At 39.0% G+C, this 19,632-nt stretch overlaps 1 protein-coding gene across 3 annotated transcripts in view; it reads right to left on the bottom strand.

The window, feature by feature from the left end:
* The window catches only part of LOC124794765 (glutamyl aminopeptidase-like), a 278,588-nt gene that overhangs the window by 28,657 nt on the left and 230,299 nt on the right, over positions 1–19,632 (bottom strand). For all 3 annotated transcript variants that reach the window (XM_047258386.1, XM_047258385.1, XM_047258387.1), the window contains 2 exons: positions 8,109–8,251; positions 987–1,116 (listed from right to left, as the gene is read on the bottom strand). In XM_047258386.1, the coding sequence (XP_047114342.1) occupies positions 987–1,116; positions 8,109–8,251 (273 nt within the window). The remainder of the gene's footprint in view (positions 1–986; positions 1,117–8,108; positions 8,252–19,632) is intronic.

Raw genomic sequence — 19,632 nt, 5'->3', positions numbered from 1 at the left:
TTGCACCTAGATGGAACTAGATTCCCTAGCATGCTTCTCACATTCATACGAATGCCTTTCCATGTTCTGACTCACAGAATGTTACCCTTTCATTGGTTTTTTCAATCTTTTTTCATGGTCACCACCTACTTCGCAATTCCTTCCCAGAAATTTGAATGTGGAACTAAGCCACAAACTTCTGTCAGTGTCAAGACAACATTTTTTCAATTACAGACTGCATTTCTTGTGGATACACTTAATGTGTCTTTAATGCAGTGGTTTCCACTGCCTTCTGCATCCTCATGCTATTGATTACTGATGAATCTTCCACCTATAACTGAAGGACAAGAAGGTGCCTGCTCCTCTGCTCTCTTTTGACAAGCTTTTTGAAAAAAGAGAAAGACTCATACCAAAATCTTTGACTACCATAGCTGATGATTTTGATTCAATCTAAGCAGTGGCTGGGATGAAATGTGGAACTAAGGATCAGGTGGTCAATGTTGCTACCTCTAGACTACAGTGATGATCCAGAGTAATCATAAAAAAAACTGACTAAAGGCCCATAGTACTGATAAAAGTACATTAAATCAGCCCCTCTCTCTCTCTCTCTCTCTCTCTCTCTCTCTCTCTCTCTCTCTCGTGTACGTGTGTGTTTTTTCTACAGTCACACGGCATTGAAAATTATTTCCTTACAATGATAGCAAAACTATTCATGAATGTGAGAAACATTATAATGCAGAAATTTCTTATCCCTATCCTCATCAGCTGATGTAAGGGTCAGAATAATGATTATAAAGCTTTATGGTGTAAATTGAGCAACAATCCAGGCTGAATAATTAGTCAGGAAGCTCATACTGGTTGCTAACAAATTAAAAAATTTCTTGGTTGCAAATGTCATGTATTTGTGACTGAGCTGCTGACTAGAGTAGAAGTGACAGAACTATTTATAATTGGTTTAATTTACTGGAATTCAGTTGCATGGAAAAATCAACCATTAAGACAAATACCTTTGTAAAATCCATGGATCTGATGCGACACCTAGGGCCTTTAGCAGCAGCTTTCTCTCACTTGGCACTCCAGTACTGTTGTATTTGTGCCAACAATATTGCCATTCCTTTACACCACCATATTTTATCCCTAGACAAAAATAAAGTAACATTATCTATTAGTGAATCACATGCACATTTTATATGCTAGCAGAGATTTATTTGTGGTTCAATATACAGAAGGAAGAAAGATGACATACGCACGGAAGTGCAAGACTCGATCACTAGGATTGAAAGAAATCAACATCTTTACTAAGAAATTCCCAAGGCAAAAAAGTCTATCTTCTATAAAGACCAGTATTATGCATGGTGAGACAGAGCCTCTTTACAATTCTTGGAGCAACAATGGAGTCAACACATGGTATCATTTTTTGACAAACAATGGTTATCTTATGAGGTATTATTTTGAGTTATGTTTCTTGTTTGAAGTGAGTTGTATAGTGCAGCCATATTTATGCGAGAGATTCAGCTATCACATTTATTATTTTTTTATATCTAAAAACAAAGAGATGTGACTTACCCAACGAAAGCTCTGGCAGGTCGATAGACACACAAACAAACACAAACATACACACAAAATTCAAGCTTTCACAACCAATGGTTGCTTCATAAGGAAAAAGGGAAGGAGAGGGAAAGACGAAAGGATGTGGGTTTTAAGGGAGAGGGTAAGGAGCCATTCCAACCCCGGGAGCGGAAAGACTTACCTTAGGGGGAAAAAACTGTAACTACAAATGTCTGCTTGCGTCTGTGTATGTGCGGATGGATATGTGTGTGTGTGTGTGTGCGCGTGCAAGTATGTACCTGTCCTTTTTTCCCCCCTAAGGTAAGTCTTACCGCTCCTGGGATTGGAATGGCTCCTTACCCTCTCCCTTAAAACCCACATCCTTTCGTCTTTCCCTCTCCTTCCCTCTTTCCTGATGAAGAAATCGTTGGTTGCGAAAGCTTGAATTTTGTGTGTATGTTTGTGTTTGTTTGTGTGTCTATCGACCTGCCAGCGCTTTCATTGGGTAAGTCACATCATCTTTGTTTTTAGATATATTTTTCCCACGTGGAATGTTTCCCTCTATTATATTCATATCATTAATTTGAACCCAACAATTGTTATTTTTTTATGTTGACATTACTGAACCAAATGGCAATGTCTATCTCTAGTCATCTACTCCGCATCTGCTGTAATTGATTTCACAATATACTTCTAGCAATCATGCATTGACTGTGTATTCTGTTTTACCTGAGCTCAGTAACATGATGTGATTCTCACTGGTTCATTGCTGTACTTCCCGGGAAGAAACAAAGTATTCAGTTGCTGTTGGACATAGAACTGGAACAGTGGCATTTCTGTATAATGATTTATTAGGGTTTAAAAATGTATTTAAGTGGACATTGATGCATTTAGTGTCTGAATTGGATTTATTGTGTAACTGAAGTTAAAGGATTCCTTTTGTATTCATGTGGATGACCTCACACTTTTCATTATTTAGGGTCACTTGCCAATTTTCGTACCGTACAGATATCTTTTTTTATATTGTTTTGCAATTTTTCTTCTTCTGATGGCTCTTCTAGATGATAAATGACAGCATCATCTGCAGACCCTGGCTGCTCAGATTGTTTCCTGCATCGTTTATAAAGATAAGGAACAGCAGAGGGCTCGTAACACTACCTTGGAGAATGCAAGACATCATGTCTGTCTTATTGGAGTACTTTCTGTCAATTATTATGAACTGTGACCTCCCTGACAGATCATTAATCCAGTCATATAACTGAGACAATATTCCATAAGCATGTAATCTCATTACAAGTTGTTTGTGAGGTACGGTGTTGAAATTTAGAAATAAAGAATCAATTTCAAATCCCCCATCGACAGCATTCAACAATTTGTGTGAGTAATGACCCAGTTGTATTTCACAAGAACAATGTCTTCTAAATCTGTTGACTGCATGTCAATAGACTGTTCTCTTTGAGGTAATTCACAATGTTCGAACAAAATGATACAGAGCTGTAATTTAGTGGATTCCTGCTATTGCCTTTCTTGAATACTGGTGTGACCTTTCCAGTCATTGGATACAGATCTTTTGCCAAGAGAGCGGTCGTATACGATTGTTAAGTATGAAGCTAATGCATCAGCACACACTGAAAGGAACCTAACTGGTATACATTCTGGACTCGAAGATTTGCTTTTATTAAGTGGTTTAAGTTGCTTCGCTACTCTGAGGATATCTACTTCTAAGTTACATTTACTTCATCTTCAGTGGTGAAACCATTTCAGAAGGCTGTGTTTAGTAACTCTGTTTTAGCAGCACTGTCACTGATAGTATTTCCACTGTTATCGTGCATAGAATGCAGTGATTGTGTCTTACCACTAGCATACTTTACATATGACCAAACTCTCTTTGGATTTTCTGCCAGTTTTCAAGACTGAATTTCATTGTGGAAATTATTATAAGCATTTTGCATTGAAGTCCAAGCCAAATTTTGAGCTTCTGTAAAAGATTGGCAATCTTGGGGATTTTGCATTTGTGTGAATTTGGCACACTTTTTTCATTGTTCTGCAGCTGTGTTCTGTCCTTTTTTGTGAACCATGGGGGATCAGCTCCATCTTTTGTTACTTTATTTGGTATACGTCTCTCAATTGCTGTCAATACTATTTCTCTGAATTCAATCCACATCTGGTCTACACTTACATTCTTAATTTGGAAAGAGCGGAGACTGTGTCTCAGAAACGTGTCAAGTGACTTTTTATTTGCTTTTTTTAAATAGATATATTTTTCTTTTTGTTTTGGTGGTGGTGGATTTGGGAGTTATGGTATTTAGTCTAACTATGACAACCCTGTGTTCACTAATCCCTGTATCCATTCTAATGCTTATTATTAGCTCAGGATTACTTGTTGCTAAGAGGACACACGTTGAAACTTCCCCTTTGAACAATTATACAGGACTGTCCTTAAACTGACATACAATATTTTTAGCACAACGCAATCTGACTTTCAAAATTCCCTACAAAAGAATGGCCCTGACTAACATTAAACTATACCTTTCACAAATCACTTACCTCACAAAAATCTTCGCTGCTCAAGCTACTGCAATACAGCGAGCGCCACTACTGCCAGCTAAATAAAAGATTCAAACTATGGAAGGCACTAACTACTGATAGGGATAGTTAGCAAATGAAAGATATTAATAGAGAACGAACAATGTATTTACCTTGATATCATCACAAGTCATAATATATATATCAGTTCATGACAAATTACAAATCTCCGCCATCTCTCTCCCCACATCCACCACTGCTGGCGGCTCACCTCCAACTGCGCAACGCTACGCGCTGTTCACAGCCAGCTGCCTAACACTACAATGGCGAGTATTACAACAATGCAAAGCTGCCACGGACTGCACACAGCACAGCCAGTGATTTTCATATAGAGGTGGCGTTACCAATATGTAAGTAGGCTGTTTAGGTTTTTTCATTGGTAACGCCACCTCTGTATGAAAATCACTGGCTGTGCTGTGTGCAGTCCGTGGCAGCTTTGCATTGTTGTAATACTCGCCATTGTAGTGTTAGGCAGCTGGCTGTGAACAGCGCGTAGCGTTGCGCAGTTGGAGGTGAGCCGCCAGCAGTGGTGGATGTGGGGAGAGAGATGGCGGAGATTTGTAATTTGTCATGAACTGATATATATATTATGACTTGTGATGATATCAAGGTAAATACATTGTTCGTTCTCTATTAATATCTTTCATTTGCTAACTATCCCTATCAGTAGTTAGTGCCTTCCATAGTTTGAATCTTTTATTTAGCTGGCAGTAGTGGCGCTCGCTGTATTGCAGTAGCTTGAGCAGCGAAGATTTTTGTGAGGTAAGTGATTTGTGAAAGGTATAGTTTAATGTTAGTCAGGGCCATTCTTTTGTAGGGAATTTTGAAAGTCAGATTGCGTTGCGCTAAAAATATTGTATGTCAGTTTAAGGACAGTCCTGTATAATTGTTCAAAGGGGAAGTTTCATCCTGGCAGGGTCGCCATATGAAAAAACCTAAACAGCCTACTTACAACGTTTTCACAACTTTTTACTATTTGAGTGGGCTCATGAACTAATTGCTCAAAATAATTTTCAGAGAATGCATTTAGCACAATTTTTGATGATGTTTTATGCATACCTCTGGATTTAAACATGTATTTCTGTCAACATATCGAGCATAAACTTAAGCCACCACCAATTATGATTGTATGAGTCAGGTATGTGTTTGAAATCAAACTCAAGTTTCTTTGAACCTTTCAGCAATTGTATCTTCTGAATTGGGATCCAATTATTATTTTATTCCAGTTGCAAAGAATGACCTCTGCTCATTCCAACTCACAGGAATTATCTACTTTAATTTTGTGACAAGCTAAACTACCTTTAACAGCAATAAACATGCCACCACCAACTGTGTTTAGCCTATCCTTTTGGAACACCATTAGGTTCTTCGCAAAAATTTTGGCTGATCCTATCTCCGGCTTTAGCCAGCTTTCAGTGCCTATAACAATTTGAGCATCAGTGCTTTCTATTAGCACTTGGAGCTCTGGTACTTCCCCAACACAGCTACGACAATTTACAACTGTATACCAATGGTTCCTGTATCTACATTCTTTGCATATTTTACCTGCACCCTTTGAGATTGAAGAACTTGCTGTGTTTCCCTGAGACCCTCTAACCTAAAAACTGCTCAGTCCATGTCACAGAGATCACATATGTAGCCACCTCCTGTGTATAATGAACTCCTGACCTATTTAACGAAATCCAAAACCCCACAACCCTATGGTGCAAGTCAAGGAATCTGCAGCCCTACATGGTCACAGAACCAACTGAGCCTTTGATTCAGGCCCTCCAATAGGCTTTGTACTAGAGGTCTGCAATCAGGCCTGTCGACTATGCTGCAAACAGTGAACTCTGCTTTCATCTCACAAGCAAGGCTATCAGCCTTTATTACCTCAGATAGCCACTAAAAATCAGAGAAAATCTCTTCCAATCCAAAGCAACACACTTAATTGGTACTGATATAAGCAACCACCTGCAGTTGGCTGCAACCTGTGCTCTCCATGGCACCTGGAAGGATCTGTTCCACATCTGGTGGGATGCACACCGATTTGACACTGGCTTTCTTCTCCTCCTTGGCAGCCATGTCCCTCAGGGGACCCATAACACACGTAACATTGGAGCTCCCAACTACCAATAATCCCATCTTCTGTGACTGCCTGGATCTTGTAGTTTGAGAGGCTTCTATGAGTTAGGGCAGGCGACTGCATCTGGCTGAGGGACATTGTCTGTCACACATAGCACCTGAAACCTGTCTGTCAGACTAACTGGGGAGGCCTTACAGTCGGTCCCCTGAGAAGACTTTTGCAGCTTGTCATGCCCTGAGGTGGCTTCCCATTTGACCACAGATAAGGAGTCAACCTCAATGTGAGCAGTAACTGGGCTGAACACAGGTGAGTGGTGAACCTCAATGTGAGCAGTAACTGGGTTGGCCACTGGTACAGACTGATTTGTGGACTCTTAGGTCTTGCTAGACATTTGTTGGATCCCCACAGCTGGTTCACAACAGTCATGTCCATCCACTGCAGTCTTGAGCCGTGTAACTGAAGCTGACACAGCCTGGAGCTGTGCATCGGTACACAGCAATCACAGTCTCTATCCGTATTAAAGATGGTAGGAAACTATACACTAAACAGACAAACAAATGCTATTGACACACTTTGCTGAACTTTACTGCAAACTGTAATGAACACAATTCACTCCCGGTTAGGAGCTTGTAAAATGTCACAAAATCAGTTACTTCTCTGCTGCTGCTGTTCGGTTGGTGGCTGCCACCTGACTCTTTGCTGCATACTTTAAAATAATTTGCAAAATATAAATGAAGGTGAAGAGGTGAAGAGATTGTGTTCACAGTCAAAAAACACACCACTGAATGCTATATGTAATATGAAAAATTATTACAAATTCCGTCTGCAGTGCTACATTAGTCTTCTTATATGAACACAATGCTCTCCTCCTGCCCCAACCCCACACAAATTAATTTGAAGTATCTGTCATACTTTCTGCCTCGAGAAAAAAATGTCATGCCTTAGGCTTTTGAGACAATTCATCATGCATACTGCATCTGATGCTTAACCCTTTTAGTGCCAAATACGATCTGATTGTTATCCAGATTTTCGGCGAAAAATGCCAGTAACGATCTGATCGCGATGCCTTTCTCATTCGCTAGGAAATACTAACAACTTTGCCTTCAAGTGCGGAAAAAATGAATGAGAAAGGCATCACGATCAGATCGTTACTGGCATTTTTCGCCGAAAATCTGGATCACGATCAGATCGTATTTGGCACTAAAAGGGTTAAGCAGCTCAACGATGCAGTATAGAAGAACTTTTCATGGGAAGTTAGTGCAATGGGGGTTTCATCTCATCTTTCCAGTGAACTAAAATTTGGACAGTTTGCAAAGCAGCTGCAGAAGCTAAGTAATAACACTTCTATAATAATGTAAAAATAATTATCACACCATACTGGTCACAGAAAAAAGAGATCTTATAATATTACTGCAACATCATATGATTTTTTATCCATGTTAAATGTAAATATTTGTCATTATTATTGCACAAAACTAAAATAAGAGGTAAATTGCAGAAATTTAAGCTGGAACACGTATGAAACATAGGCAGTAGTACAAAAAGAGCATGGCTCGTTTATTAGGAGAAAAAAATATACAATACAATCTCAATGCAAAACAAAATTGTCAAAAACATAGGTGGAGAACATGGCTATGAAGTGACAAATTGTTGATGGTGTACAGCAACCAGCCACCAATTGGTTTTTGGTTACTTTACTCAAAAAGTACTTTTTGAATAAATTAAGCTAAAACTAGTTTGTGGCTAGTTGCTGCACTGCGTCACGAATCTCAGTGTACCCGATACAAGATGTACTCCTGAATGGTGCACATACCACAGATTTATATTTGAAGACACTTATTATTACTCTGCAAGACAAGCTTGATTACTAAAAAGAGAAAAGATTTGTGAGTTTTTATTATGTTAAGATATTCAGATTTTGAATAACAACCTGCAACATAGACAACTTCTCTTAGATTGGGAGGGATGTGTGTGCCGTTATTCATCCAGTCTCTGAATTTTGCTGTTGCTTCCTTCACTGTTTCTTTCACATCACATAAGATTGCTGATGCCAGGACATCTGAGCGCATCAGTCTGCAACAAGGAGAAATAATATTCATTATGAATTCTTGGTGTACAAGAAGATATGTAGGAAACATTTCTAATTGTAATTATTAAAATAAAATGGGGAATTTCACTGCAGAAAATATCAACTGTATATTACCCACATTATGTTATTTCTTTGTAAAATATTATTACACTAATTAGTTAACATTTCTTACACACTGTAGTCATCCTTCATAATTAATTATGTTCTATGAGATAGCTTATTTATGGTGCTGTTGAGACTGGAAGATGTTATTCTGGAAACTTTTTCAGTATCTATTATGAGTGATATGGAGAAAATTTGGCTTTAATAAATTCTATAAATATATTTTACAAACAAAAAACATGGCAATCACAACACAGGCTTACTCAATCACCTTTATATCAACAAAAATAATCAATTTTTGAAAATATGTAACATAAATTGGATAGGTAAAAAAAGCAGCAGCAGGAAAAAACACATCCAAAGGTTAAAGAAAAGTGCAAGCTTTCAGAGTCAGCAGCTCCTCCTGGCAGAAATGTTGAAGGGGAAGGAAGAGGGATGAACGAAAAGGACGGGCAAGACTTAGGAAACGGTTGAGAGTTTGGAAAGTTGCCCACAACTCTGGATAAGGGCAGCTCTACTGGACGAGATGAGATGGGAAGACTGATTTTTTGGGGTGCAATGGACGTGACTTGAAAACCTGAGAGCTTAAATGTGGAAGATAGGTCAAGAAGCATGACAGAGATTACTGACAGTTTACAAATACAGCAACTACCATACTTACTTGGCTAATCTATGACCTATATGCCTCTTCTGCCAATTTCCACTCCACATGACTTCTCTATTTCTACAAAATCATACAGTTATCTGTTCCTGATGAGTCCTTGGATGGTACCATCCATGAAACCAACTTCAAATTGCAACAACAGGCCAGACTTCACCTCAAAAAGCTATCCTACCATCTAATACCCTGCAACAGCATGTGTTTCCTTTCCTATCTCTTTATAGCTCCGTAAATAACCACAGCATCAACCACCATTTCTCTTCTACAAACTCCCTCGCCAACCTTCTTAACATTCCCTAGCCTTCACCACTGTCTCCCAGAACAACGATAATTCATGATCATAAGAACCAGCCACAACAGTACAGTATTCTCAGCCAGTCATCTAAGGTACTCTTCCCTCCAGAATTACCTGTATTTTCCAAGGGTCTCACTTTCAGCCCTAAATTTGTATTTAATAATGCTGTCTTGGTGAAGACCTACTTTCCTTCACATGTAATGTCAACAGGAAATATCACTTTGCAAACCAATCCCAAAACCTTTTGAAAAGCAAGCCTGAGACTGAACCCTGCATTGAACAGTTCCAACCACAATTCCATCTTGATCCATCACTACAACCTCAAAATAACTCATTACAATCATTCCAAGAATTCTTAACATCCACCATTGCCTCACAGGCCTTCCTTATGTCTGTACAACATGACCCTAACCTATCCTCTGCAAAACTTCTGGCTCTTTATTTTCTAAAAATTGATGACTCCATCATTATCCTCCCAGCAGACAAGGGATCTACCGCTGTGGTACTTGAACAATGGGAGTTCGTAAGTGGGTGTCTGTACCAGCTGTTTGACACCTCTTCATACACCACCTGCCACCAAAGTCCCATCCCTGCAATATAAACTGAGCTACATCCCTCCTTAAAACCTCACAAGGTTTACCAATTCAATCCATAGAACTTCTTATGCTGCCCAAACCACAGACTCCCACGTTTTACCTTCTTCCTGAGATTCACAAACCCAATCGTACTGGCTGTCCCAAAGCTGGTGGCTTCAAAGCACCCACCAAACTTATATCTGCCTTTGTTGATCAACACCTCCAGACTACAGTACAAAGACTTCCCTCCTCAATCTGAAATCTGTGCCCACTCCACACCCATCACATACATTGTTTGTCACCTCTGATGCCACCTCCCTCTATGCCAACACACGCTGTGTACATGGTCCGTCTGCTGCTGAACATTACCTCAACCAGCATCCACCAGGTTCCAGACCTACAACATCCTTCTTGCCCAACTTAATCAACTTTATACTTAGCAACAACTACTTTACCTCTGAGGGGCAGGCATGCAAACAAGTTGGGAGCACAGCCATGGGAACACGGATGATTCCTTCCTGTGCCAATCTTTTCAGGTGTCACTTTGAAGAATGTTTCCTGGGATTTGTAGGCCTTCGGTCTCTGGTTTGGTTTAGATACAATAACGAGATCTTTACCATATGGAATCAGGGTGAGACTGACCTGTTAAAGTTTTTTGAATTTCTAAACTCATACTCCTAATTATAAGTCACAAAGTTTTGCTGTTCAAATTAAACCAATCACCAAAAAACAGTGCCTATATTTTGACAGTTGCCATCCTTTCCATGCCAAACATTCCCTCCTATACATCCTTGGCATTCAAGGCAAAGATATTTGTTTGGATGCAGACTCTACAGCAGTACACCACCACTTCCACCTCAGCCTTCACTGGACTAATTACCCCACCAGCCCAGTTCAAAAGCAGATTTCCCAGGCCATCACATCCAATCCTGGTACTGCTGATCCCCTCCAAAAAATAAGCTAAGGGGTACATCTCTTGCCACTCAGTAATGCTCAGGTATTGAATGTATTAATCAGCTGCTTTGGCAAGCCTATGACTTGCTACACTGGTGTCCTGAAATGAGGTCCATTCTGTCTGACATTTTGCCCACCACACCCCCCATTTTCCTACCCTATGCCTCCTAACACTGTGACCATCCCCTGTAAGACTTGCCCTATGCACCCTCCTATCACCACCTAAACCAGCCCTGTAATTGGCAAAACACACTATCAAATGGATACCCCTGTCATGTGGTAGCTCTCGTGTGAACACTGTTCGGCGTTCTACCACTAAGTTCAGTTAGGATGAATGGACATAGACAGAGGGCATATATTGACAAGACACAATATCCTGTTGCATAGTATGCTCTACAAAATGACAGTCATGACCTCAATGCCTGCTTCACCACACACACCCTCTGGATTCTTCCCCCAGACACGAGTTTCTTAGAACTTCACAGGTGAGGACTGGTATTAAAAAATGTCCTTGGTTCTTGCTGCTCAACTGGTCTTAATTTACATTAATTATGTTCTTTAATTTCCTTGGTCTCAGGATTTCTTTTCACTAACTACTCCTTTCTTCATTCCTTTTTGCTTTTCTGTACCTCTTATTTTCTGACCTGTTCTATTTTTGCCTGTCCTCACCTCTACCAAGTATAATGTACTTAGATTTCTGCTTTTATAAACTCTTCCATGTTATTTTGTCAGTAATCTCTGTCCTGCTTATTGTTCTATTTTCCACCTTTAAGCTCTCAGGTTTTTGAAACTCGTCCAGTGGAGTTCCCAACAATCAATCCTTCCTTTTTATCCCAACTGGTATGTACCCTTGACCTGGCCTTCTGGGCGATTTTTCTGAGTGGTCCTCATTTCCCAAACCTCACTATCTCATTTCCTTTATCCCCCTTCCTTCCCCTTCAACCCTTCTGCCAGGAGGGGGAGCCATTGACTCTGATAGTTTGCACATTTCTTTAATCTTTCTCCTGCCACCACTCGGATTATCTATCCAATTATACTATACATTTTCATAATCACATTTGTTATTTAAGCATTTGTCATTATTCATGTGACAGTCACATCTGAGGTGTTTGCTGAGGAAACAAAAAGCATTGATAGTGAAATGAGTAAGTTAGGTTACATGAAGCCAGAGGGCTCACATGAATCAAGTGCTATTTGAAACAAGAATAAACAAAGACAGACTTTGCTGTTATCTTCACTAGTTCTAATGATTGTTACCCACAGTGAAGGTGTAGATGCTGTTCATTAAAAACAGTCATAAAAAGGTTGAAACGCAACAACGTGATTGTGTTGGATGATCTCAACAGGTATGACTAAACTCCGTTCTTGTGTGTAAATAAAGCCGTGCATCAGTGGTGCCCCGCACAAAATTATATGAGTGTGGTGCAATGTGGTGGCCTATAGTTTTATGACTTACAATGATAGTAACTGTAACTCAACTGAATATATTAATTTTAGGTATATAAAATGAACTATTTAAATATATCTAAAAACAAAGATGATGTAACTTACCAAACGAAAGTGTTGGCATGTTGATAGACACACAAACAAACACAAACACACACACAAAATTCAAGCTGTGCCAAGATGTGCTGGCCGTGCACCAAGGCATGTTTAGCCACAGGGTGATCCTCATTACCAACAAACACTGTCTGCCTGTGTCCATTCATGCGAATGGACTGTTTGTTGCTGGTCATTCCCACATAGAAAGCTTCACAGTGTAGGCAGGTCAGTTGATAAATCATGTGGGTGCTTTCACACGTGGCTCTGCCTTTGATCGTGGACACCTTCCGGGTTACAGGACTGGAGTAGGTGGTGGTGGGAGGGTGCATGGGACAGGTTTTACACCGGGGGCAGTGACAAGGGTAGGAGCCAGAGGGTAGGGAAGGTGGTTTGGGGATTTCATAGGGATGAACCAAGATGTTACGAAGGTTAGGTGGACGGTGGAAAGATACTCTTGTTGGAGTGGGGAGGATTTCATGAAGGATGGATCTCATTTCAGGGCAGGATTTGAGGAAGTCGTATCCCTGCTGGAGAGCCACATTCAGAGTCTGATCCAGTCCCAGAAAGTATCCTGTCACAAGTGGGGTACTTTTGGAGTTCTTCTGTTTGAGGTTCTGGGTTTGAGGGGATGAGGAAGTGGCTCTGGTAATTTGCTTCTGTACCAGGTTGGGAGGGTAGTTGCGGGATGCGAAAGCTGTTTTCAGGTTGTTCGTGTAATGGTTCAGGGATTCCGGACTGGAGCAGATTCGTTTGCCACGAAGACCTAGGCTGTAGGGAAGGGATCATTTGATGTGGAATGGGTGGCAGCTGTCATAATGGAGGTACTGTTGCTTGTTGGTGGGTTTGATGTGGACGAATGTGTGAAGCTGGCCATTGGACAGATGGAGGTCAACGTCAAGGAAAGTGGCATGGGATTTGGAGTAGGACCAGGTGAATCTGATGGAACCAAAGGAGTTGAGGTTGGAGAGGAAATTCTGGAGTTGTTCTTCACTATGAGTCCAGATCATGAAGATGTCATCAATAAATCTGTACCAAACTTTGGGTTGGCCCACAAATTAGCAGTCTGTACTTTACACCACTTGACCACAGTGCCTTTAAGACAACGGCACTTTACAAAGCTTGCACAACACTTTACATGTAATTTCCAAGAAAAATACTGACGTGGTGCTGTGAGTAACGTAGCACTCACAGTGCCAGAAGGAATGACATCACAACAGAGCATGCACAGTAGAAAACACACAGCTGCATCACTTCGCTGAGCTAATCGTAGTGTGGCTGACCATCATTTCAGCACCTGACAGTGGTTTTTAGTTATCACCGAGAGAGCACTACACAATGTGTTCACCTGTTTCATTTGCATAACAGCACATATTCAAAGAGGAATGGCAATAACTCCAGTGTGATTTCCAGCTTGCATTCAAAGAGAAATGACAATTTTACAGTGTGCTGCAGCACATTAGCGTACGATAACCGGCCACCAGTGAGTGTAAGACATAAATACGTAATATGCAGAAATTTGTAGCAGCTTCATGAATGTGAACATGATGAAAGTAAAGGCTTCAATATAGCACATTACACAAACCATGAACTGCATGTTAACTCATCTGCCAAAAAGAAATTACCCAAAGTAACTGTAATATTCTTAAAAGAATGAGAAACAGGGAACAGTCGAAACCAATGCCCCTACACAGATCACTTATTAAATGAAATGAACTCTACAAAACACATTGGCTATAGGTAGACTGCATTCGGCAAATGATTTTTTCAAATCACAGAACAAAAATGCATCCCTGAATTCATCGGCTACTAGTTCTGTTTTAGACAAAGCACTGTAACTGTTTCTGGAAAGCTTAAACTGGCTATTTTCCACCAGAATATCAGAGGCCTTTGTAATAAGTTAAATGAGCTCAAAATCAATGTGCACAGCGAAGAAAGTGTAGAACACACCCCTGTAATTGCTACACTGAGCACCACACCTGTTCTGGAGTTTGATTGTTAACATCCAGTTGCAGTTTGTTGATGTTACACGAATGAAAAAAAGGATGTGTTGCTATCTTTGTTAAGAACAATGCCAAATGAAATGCAATGGAAGTGCACGATTTTTGTGGGGATCAACAGTGGCAATGCCACTGAACTGCCTGTAAATAACCCAACCTCTTTAATTGTAGCACTATGTTGGGCACATTCAAGGAATCTTGACCTCTTTTTGGAAGACCTGGATCAACTTCTGCCGCACCTTTGGAGATGTAAATGAGATGTCATAGTACTTAGAGATTTCAATGTGAGTTTCCTAACAGAGTAGCAGGAAGATGGACTTGGAAAATTTGATGCACATTCACAACCTCAACTAGTAGTCAATTTTTCTATCACAGTAGGTTCAAATTCAAGCACCCTGATTGACAATATTTTTGCAGACTGAAGAAAAGCTGGCAGTATCATTATTAGTAAAATATTGAATGGTCTCCCTGACAATGATGGTCAGAGACTTAATATTAATGATTATTAATATTTTCCAGAATAAAACTGAGCCTCACTGAAAGACAGTCAGAGCAAGAAATGATTAAGGCCTTTAAATCATGCCCCCACACTGTAAACTGAAGAGATGTCAGTTTTAAATACAATCTGTTTTGCAATTAAATTACAATAATATTTGAAAATTTCTTTCCAAAAAGAGTTTACAGGGACTGGCTCATAGAAATCACAAAAAAAGCCATGGGTCACAAAGGGGATAGGGATATCTTGAAAACAAAAATGCAGATTGTACATTAGATCAAAAAATTAGGCAAAACTACCCAAATAAATCATTATGAAAAATAATGTAAAATGGAGAATGCAAGCTTCCTCATGAACTTCATTGATGAAATCATCTTGGTTTATCATCCCCGTCATGATAGAGTGCTATTACAATGTTTGACGGGTTTCCTGCTCATCATCTTCGGTCATAATGAACCATGATAACAAAACAGGAAGATAGGTGACTTCCATTGTGGCTTTACAGATATACTCCAGGTACAGAAAGGTGTACAGCATTGCAGTACTGAAATATTTAATTCATTGTCAAACAACATCAATGGTCAGTGTAATAACAGTGTATTATTTAAAATAAAATAAAGATGTAATGATTTGATCTTTTTTTTTTCTTGTGCACAGAGTCAGCTTGGTTATTTACAGATTTGGCATGGTTATATAAGGGGTGGCGAGATGCCCTTCTCGTCACCACCTTGTTACTTCTGGGATGAAATGTGTACCCCAACTATCTGCATGTGGAAGTGAGCAAAAGTTTTTTTAATTTGCAGATCATGTAACTGAGGTGGAACCTGGGTACTGGTGTGGTATTTACCTAGTGGCTTGTGGGAAACAGCTTTAAAATGAATGAGTTGCACCAAATTTACAACCCTGAGTCCAAATATTATGATAAATTGTGAAAGGAATGTCTAATGAAGCACTCTTTTACTTTGTCTTTAATTGTTTGGGAATTTTTCAATTTTGTATGTGATATCCAGTGCAACAGGTTATTGACATTTACACTAGAGTATAAAACTCCATTCTGAACATTATAGAGGGATATATATAGTCCATATCAGAATTATTTATACTTATAGTATATTGGTTGTGAATTGTGGAGTTTATTCGAAATTCACTCTTGTAATTAACAACAAACATCATTAGGGAGTGAATGTATTGCCATGTAAATGTAAGAACTCCTGGGTTCCTGAAGAGGCTTCTGCAAATTACCCACTTTTCAACTTTATGCAATGTTCTTTCTGCACACTTCTGTACCTTTTCACCTTCACATTGTTGCAGAAGATTATGCTGTAGGACAGAACTGAGTGAAAGTATCCTAGCAGGACTGTCTACTAGTCAACACAATAAGAGATTTATTTGAGTGCAAACCACACTGAACTAAGCTTCTTGCCTCATTCATTCGCACATTGGTGCTGCTTCAGTTTATGATCCATTTGGTTGCCCAGAAACTTCCCACATGGAGACTCATCCGGCATATGATCATTTTTGATCATTGATGTCTACTTCTGGTTCTTGTTGGTCATTTTTATTAGTTTGGATTTGCATTTTGTGAGTTTCTGAAGAACTACGTGTTAAGCTTTTTGCTATGAAAAAATTTCACAGTGATAGTTTTTTTGGTATCTTGAGGGTGTTCATTTGGTGGGTTTTGTGCCAAAAGGAACTACGATCAGCAGATAAACATTACGACTCTCCGAAGAAACAAGGAGCAATCCAAAATTGTCAGTGTGGAATGCTTTTGTGTAGTATTTGGCTTCTTTATGACTATGACTTTCCTCACGCTGAGTGGACCTAGTGAGTTAGACGTTCTTGTCAAGCTTAAAATTATTTCTAGACCCTAAATGTTTTGGGAGTGATACAGATTAGTTAAATTGAAAAGTGGGTAATTTGCAGAAGCCTCTTCTGGAACCCAGGAGTTCTTACATTTACGTGGCAATACATTCACTCCCTAATGATGTTTGTTGTTAATTACAAGAGTGAATTTCGAATAAACTCCGCAATTCACAACCAATATACTAGAAGTATAAATAATTCTGATATGGATATAATAGAGGGAAACATTCCACGTGGGAAAAATATATCTAAAAACAAAGATGATGTGACTTACCAAACGAAAGCGCTGGCAGGTCAATAGACACACAAACAAACACACACACAAACACAAATAAAAACAAACATACACACAAACACACAACCATACCTGTGTGTGTGTTTGTGTTTGTTTGTGTGTCTATCGACCTGCCAGTGCTTTCGTTTGGTAAGTCACATCATCTTTGTTTTTAGATATAATTCTGATATGGACTATATATATCCCTCTATCATGTTCAGAATGGAGTTTTATACTCTAGTGTAAATGTCAATAATCTGTTGCACTGGATATCACATACAAAATTGAAAAATTCCCAAACAAATAAAGACAAAGTAAAAGAGTACTTCAATAGACATTCCTTGCACAATTTATCAGAATAATCGGACTCAGGGTTGTAAATTTGGTGCAACTCTAATATTTTTGCTACACAAGTCTTGACTTTGCCAGTATATAGACAAATGACAGAATGACAGAGATTGAAATGTAGCAAGCTGGAAACTACTCTACCTTTTACATTTTATGTTCCCATGAGTAACTATTTCTTTTTCGGTTTCATTTTATATATCTAATGCAGTTACACATGTAATACATACAGGAATATGTCAAATTGTTATTTATATGAAATTTCATTTAAATTTATGGTTCAATTATTTATATTTATCGTCCTGATTACAGTTATGGAATTTGTTTTGCTATAAGCCTGAGTAACTGAAAATTATGGCTACTTAAAGTAACAACAACTTTGTGTAATGGGATAATATTTTGACCTAATGGACAGCATTGGAGGTATTTTTACCACTCATTCAAAAGTGTACTTTCCAACTATCTGAGATCATACTTTAAATTACTTGGAACTAATTAATTTGCACATTAATTGACATTAAAAGTTTGAACATTAATAATTTTGATTACCTATTTTGCTTTAACACATATAAAATTCTGATATTTGACAGATTCATTAAAAGATTGATTTGAAGGAGGATACCATTCTTGTAAGTAGGGGATTTCAGACTAGGGAAGCATAATAATGTTCCATATACGTTTATGATTTACTAACCTGAAATATTTTTCAGAATCCATGCAATATAGTAAAATCTAGTGTAGCTGATTTTCAAAACAGTAAGTTATTTCAGAAATTACACCATATTTTTATGGCTGTCTTTATACAGCCACCTCTCCTCCAAAATCAGCACTCTGTACCCAGCTAGCACAATGCTCACATCTCTGTGTTGATTAAAGAAAAAGTCTGCGACTGGCAAGTAATTGAGTAACATTTCTACACTGAATAGTGCTCAAGTCTGAGTTGGGCAAGTGAATAGACAACAACTATTCCAGTAAGAGGGAGTCTGTGATTGGCCAGCATTGGGGTAATATAACTATGTCGGTTAGAGTTCTAAGGAAGTTATCCAACACAAACATCTCATGTGAAAATCTGTGCTTTGACATCATATGGGTAACATTTATGTATCATATCTATAACCTCAAAGTGTTAATGTTCAACCACTGTTATTTACTGAATAGTGTAATTCATTCTGGTGACTGTATAGCAAGTTATATTGTGTGCACTGTTAATTGCAAATTATGCCATTGTGAAGTTCAACAAGTCCTATGACTCTGATTAATGGTTGAATTAATTCTCTAGCGGATATGTTTACAAAGGAAAAGATGTGGGTCTTTTTATCTGTGGCTCTGTGTTCTGTATAACTGGAATTGGCTATTCACAATGTGATAGTGTGAATGAAGTGGGAGGAGTCACTTTTAATATTCATATGCTGTTTGGTCTACATCATTTGGCACTATCCTACAGAGATCAGTTTACAGCATATCATTTCAGTCTATTGAGACACGAGATTTCTCAGACACAGGGAACTGAGTGCATCAACAGGTAAGGAATACATCACAGTGTATGTTTAAAGTTACATAAAGGTTTTAGATAGAAACAGTAGCTTAACAGTTAGGACAGGGAGCAGTGACCTTTCTTCAGAGTAGCTATTTTTCTCCTGGTATATACGAGGTGTGATTGGAAAGTTTTAAGAATGGATCCGCTACTGCCTACTGGTTTGGCAGGCAGGTACACGGAGGGTGGGGAGTGAGTCATTGCCTTGACCTTGAAAGCCCTCAGACAGGAAACTGCATTTTCTTTATTCATTTCATTGTGGCAGCTGGTTGAGTGCACGTCGGTTAGGGCTTGTTACCAGATTCTGTCTGTGTGAAAATGAACGTAAAAACAGAACAATGAGTTTGTGTGAAACTTTGTTATAAAACCAGGAAATCAGCTTCTGAGACTTATGGACTATTAAAAACAGCTTTTGCAGGTAATTGTATGAGCCATTCAAATGTTTTTGTCTGGTTCAACAGATTTACAAATGGCCGCGAATCATTTAAAGGTGAACTACGGTCTAACCATCCTTCCACCTAAAAAATGAATGAAAATGTTGTGAAAGTTCACAACTCAGTGCACTCTGATCGTAGACATACAATTAGAGAGATGGCTGATGAACTTAAATTAAGTTTCTATGGAGTTAAGTCAATTGTAACTGTAGATCTGAACATGCATCAAGTGTCCGCAAAATTCATTCCAAAACTGTTGTCACATGACCAGAGACAATACTGACTTGAGGTGT

This window comes from Schistocerca piceifrons, chromosome 4 (assembly GCF_021461385.2).
Source record: "Schistocerca piceifrons isolate TAMUIC-IGC-003096 chromosome 4, iqSchPice1.1, whole genome shotgun sequence".
NCBI classification, from domain to species: Eukaryota; Metazoa; Arthropoda; class Insecta; order Orthoptera; family Acrididae; genus Schistocerca; species Schistocerca piceifrons.
Note: the sequence above shows the minus strand (reverse complement) of the source record. Positions and strands in the feature narration are given on the sequence as shown.